The sequence below is a fragment of the Lynx rufus genome, unplaced genomic scaffold, assembly GCF_022079265.1.
Source record: "Lynx rufus isolate CCGP_SWC_20201006 ecotype Redwood Valley unplaced genomic scaffold, mLynRuf1.p SCAF_13, whole genome shotgun sequence".
Classification (NCBI taxonomy): Eukaryota; Metazoa; Chordata; class Mammalia; order Carnivora; family Felidae; genus Lynx; species Lynx rufus.
Window position 1 is genome coordinate 42,634,378 of NW_025814827.1, and position 4,421 is coordinate 42,638,798.

At 39.5% G+C, this 4,421-nt stretch overlaps 1 protein-coding gene across 1 annotated transcript; it reads left to right on the forward strand.

Annotated features, from left to right (window-relative positions):
- Positions 1-1,609: 1,609 nt before the first annotated feature.
- LOC124508278 (olfactory receptor 11H6-like) lies at positions 1,610-2,551 on the forward strand. Its single transcript, XM_047074677.1, has one exon. The coding sequence runs from the start codon at positions 1,610-1,612 to the stop codon at positions 2,549-2,551; it is 942 nt and encodes a 313-aa protein (XP_046930633.1).
- The last annotated feature ends 1,870 nt before the right edge of the window (positions 2,552-4,421 follow it).

Sequence of the window (4,421 nt, forward strand, 5' to 3'; positions counted from 1 at the left end):
TTGCAGTGGTAACCTTACCAAGGAAGACAGTCTATTAAGAAAAAAATGAGAGCTCTGATATGGTTGATAGGCAAAAAAAGGGTCTTCAAAGGTGCTTTATAGGTATGTTTGATAGGCAAAAAAGGGTGCTTATAGGGGCACCTGGGTGGCTTAGTGGGTTAAGTGTCCAACTCTTGGTTTCAGCCCAGGTCATGATCTCCCAGGAGCCTGCTTAGGATTCTCTCTCCCTCTCTCTCTGCCCCTCCCCCACCCATGCTGTCTCTGTCTCTCTCAAAATAAATAAACTTAAAAAAAAAAGAGGCTTATAAGGGAGTTTCATTCAGTGTACTCTGAAACGACTGAGAAGCACTTTCTTTTTCATACACACACACGTGTGTACATGTACACGAACACACACAACATGGACTATGCCTGTCACATGGCTAAAATTCCACAGGAAAACACATTCTTTTGCATTTTAAAATCAATTTAATTTATATGGAAACCAATTTGACAATAAATTTCATATATTGAAAAAAAAGAAAAAAATAAAGTAGATCTTTAAGTCAAAAAAGATAAAAAAATAAAAAATAAAATACAAAAAAATTTTAAAAATAAAATAAATAAATAAATAAAATCAATTTAATTTATAAGATTAACAAAGGAGTGTAATGTTTAGCATAACAAGCCCTGAACAGTTTACCAAAGTTTATATTTCTGTAGCACTGTATAATTTTAAACGGCTTTTGCATACATTATTCTATGCAATTTTCATGCCATCCTTACTGTGGAGGTATGACTGTTCATAATTTACAGAGAAAGAAACATAGTCTCAAAGGTCAAATTCTTGCCTGAGGAAATGCTCCTCAGGAAGTGGCAGAGCCCAGAACTGTCATGTCTCCAGAGCTTGTGCTCTGACACACACCAGTGGATCCCAAACCCAGGCGGAGCCCAGGAATCTACACCTTTCAAAGGCTCCCCCATATGTTGCTAATAATATCAGAGTCTGGAGCCCTTGTACCACAGCATCCTACAGATAGAGAAGAGACACTAATAATGGCCTATAAATGGTTACTTAGTGTGCTAAAATGCAACTTGCTTAAAGTCACTCTGGTTATTTTCATACCTGGCTTCAAAGCCTCATGTTCTCTCCTTTATATCACTTATCTGATTGTACTGTTTTGTTTGGTAAAACTGTCAATTCTAATTTTTTTTTATGGATGAATTGCCAATGTCAATGTTTATATCTCAATTTAGCTTCAGCCAGCCACCTATGTATATTGTCTAGACCAATGTTCTCCAAAGTTGGGTGCACCGGACAACTCAATGAGAGATGCAGAAAGGAAATACCTGAATTTCTACTTTTATTTTAAGAAAACTTTTTTCAAAATATTTACCAATATTTACTATATTGATTGACAGTGGGGTGTATAAAGTTTAAAAGTGAAGAGTCATATATAGAAAAGTATACTCAACAAGTATATTGTTGAAGTGCCCAATCAAAAATAGGAACTCCTGGTCTAGGTCTCCCCTATGATCAGGAAAATGTGTTCTCTCCTGGGGAGGAATCAGGAGACATGACTCCTTTTGTAATGTAACTTCTGCTGCAATCCTCACAGGATAGAAGGAAATGACTTCGGAGGCCAGAAATATTTCTCACACTGTGAGTGAGTTCATCCTCTTGGGCTTTCCTTGCCGTTGGGAAATGCAGATCCTCCTCTTTTCCATATTCTTTGTGACTTACATCATGACGCTCCTTGGAAACATGGCCATTGTGTGTGTGGTACACTGGGACCGCCGGCTCCACACCCCCATGTATATTCTGCTGGCCAACTTCTCCTTCCTGGAAATCTGCTATGTTAACTCTGATGTGCCCAACATGCTGGCCAACTTCCTCTCCCAGACCAAAACCATCTCCTTTGCTTGGTGCCTCCTCCAGTTGTACTTCTTCTTCTCACTAGGCACAACTGAATGCTTATTTCTGTCCATCATGGCCTATGACCGGTTCCTGGCAATCTGTCACCCCCTGCATTACCCCACCATCATGACTGTGAAGTTCTGTTGCAGCCTGGTCATCTTTTGCTGGGTCTATGGTTTTCTCTGGTTTCTGATCCCAGTGATACTTGTTACCCAGCTACCATTTTGTGGCCCAAACGTGATTGATGACTTCCTGTGTGACCTGGGTCCTCTGCTGGCCTTGGCTTCAGCCTGTGTCCCAATCCCAGGGACTATTCTCATATGTGGCACCATGAGCTCACTCCTCATCTTTGCCACCTTTTTCTACATTACTGGCTCCTATACCCTGGTGCTGAGGGCTGTAGTGCAGGTGCCCTCAGTTGCTGGCCGGAAGAAGGCCTTTTCTACGTGCTCCTCACATCTGGCTGTTGTGTTTCTATTCTATGGCTCTGTCATGATGACATATGTGAGCCCGGGGTCAGGACAAGCAGAGGGAATGCAGAAGTTCACAACTCTATTCTACTCAGTTCTGACCCCTTTTTTTAACCCCATGATCTACAGCCTCCGGAATAAAGAAATGAAGGATGCCTTGAAGAAAGTTCTAGGAGGTTTCTAAAATTGGTCTGTGATGTTAGTATGTTATTCCTGGATGAGTTCCAACCGTGAGCCTCCTGACAGTGAATAGTTGAGAACTGGCCAACAACCAGTGAACATTTTGAAGAAGTCATTTCAAAATTCTAAATACCAGGTCATCAATGGAACCTTTCCCCAGGTGGAATTAACTGCCTCTTCCACAGCACGTTGTGTGTACTTCTACTGCACATGTCATTCATTTATTTCTTGTGTGATAGTTAGCTGTTCACAAATCTGTCCTACATGCCTCCCCATCCTTAACAGATTGTCAATTTTTTTTAAGTTTATTTATTTTGAGAGAGATAGAGAGCATGAGCATGAGAAAAAGAGGGGCAGAGAGAGAGGGAGAGAGAAAATCCCAACCAGGATCCATGCTGTCAGCCCCGAGCCCAATTTGGGGCTCAATCCCATGAACCATGAGATCATGACCTGAGCCAAAATCAAGAGTGGGACGCTTAACCAACTGAGCGACCCAGGTGCCCCTAAACTGTCAAATTTTAAGAACAGGGACTATGCTTATTAATTTCTGTAATTCCAGAACTCAATATCATGTCTAGCACAAAAATGTCAATAATGTCAATTTAAACAAAACAAATATATTTGTTCATATTTCCTCACTAGATTCTATCATCCTGGCAAGTCAGGACAATATCTAAAGAAATTATGCAAAGTCCCTAACAATCCAAATTTTCATCCTATGGCCAAAATGGAAAAACTTCTAGAAAACGTGAAATCCATCTAAAGTGGTTGGACCAATCATTAAATGATAATCAAATCAATGGAAAAGCTCACCAAGATGAAAGTTAATGTCTTAAGCAATTACCTGCTTCCTTCCCTTCATCAAGCTCTTTGTCTAAGTATGCAACTGCTTTATTTCATTTTCTTTATTACATTTTCTTATTAACCATGCTTTCACTCCTTTGAAAATGTATTATACAACGCTTAACACTGACAATGTGGATTGGGGACTGTTAGCTGGGCATCACTGGGGAGCTTCTTGGAAGGTAGGATTTCAGGGCCTAGCTCAGCCCTATAAAGTAGAATCTGCATTTTATCCTCATGGGTTATTACATACGTTAAAGTTGGAAAACCAGTGCTTTACAACAGTTTCTCTGTTGCCTCACTGTAATCACAACCACATGCAGTCCTATTGACACCTACCTCCACCCAAGCAGTGGTTCTCAACTGAGTGACTCATGATGGGGGGTGCAGGTGGTACAGGTATTCTGAAAAGCCCCCCAGGAAATTGTAATACACAAAAAGCACTGGGAACCACTGCATTCCAATCCAGGGACTTATAAACTCCACAATAACACATAACGAGACTACATCCACATTCCTTTTCTTTTCAAAAGCCACCCTGGTGCAAATCAACCAAACTGATTATTAGATAGCAATACGACATGTTATAACACAAGTATAATAATCATTGTTTTGCCCCCCCAAAATTTTATATTCAAGTTAGGTAAGTCTCTTTTGAATATTTTTACCTGGGGATATATGTATATTGGGATATATGTATATTAAATGGGATATATGTATATTAAAAAAGAATAGCGAATATGAAAAACCATCCTGGCATTGTACTAGCCTTTGGAGTAATGCTGATTAGCAATATTTCTTTCCTGTCCTCAGAAAGACCACAACCCAGCAATGGAAATAAACTTTTCTAACTTTTTTTGTTTTGGTTTGTAATAGTTTGATTGAAATACAGTTTACATACCATAAAAATTCACCCTTTTAAAAAGGGACAATTCAGTGCTCTTAGTTTATTCACATAGCTGTGCAACAATCACCACTAACAAATTTTACAATATTTTCATAACCTCAAAAAGAAATCCCATACCCATTAG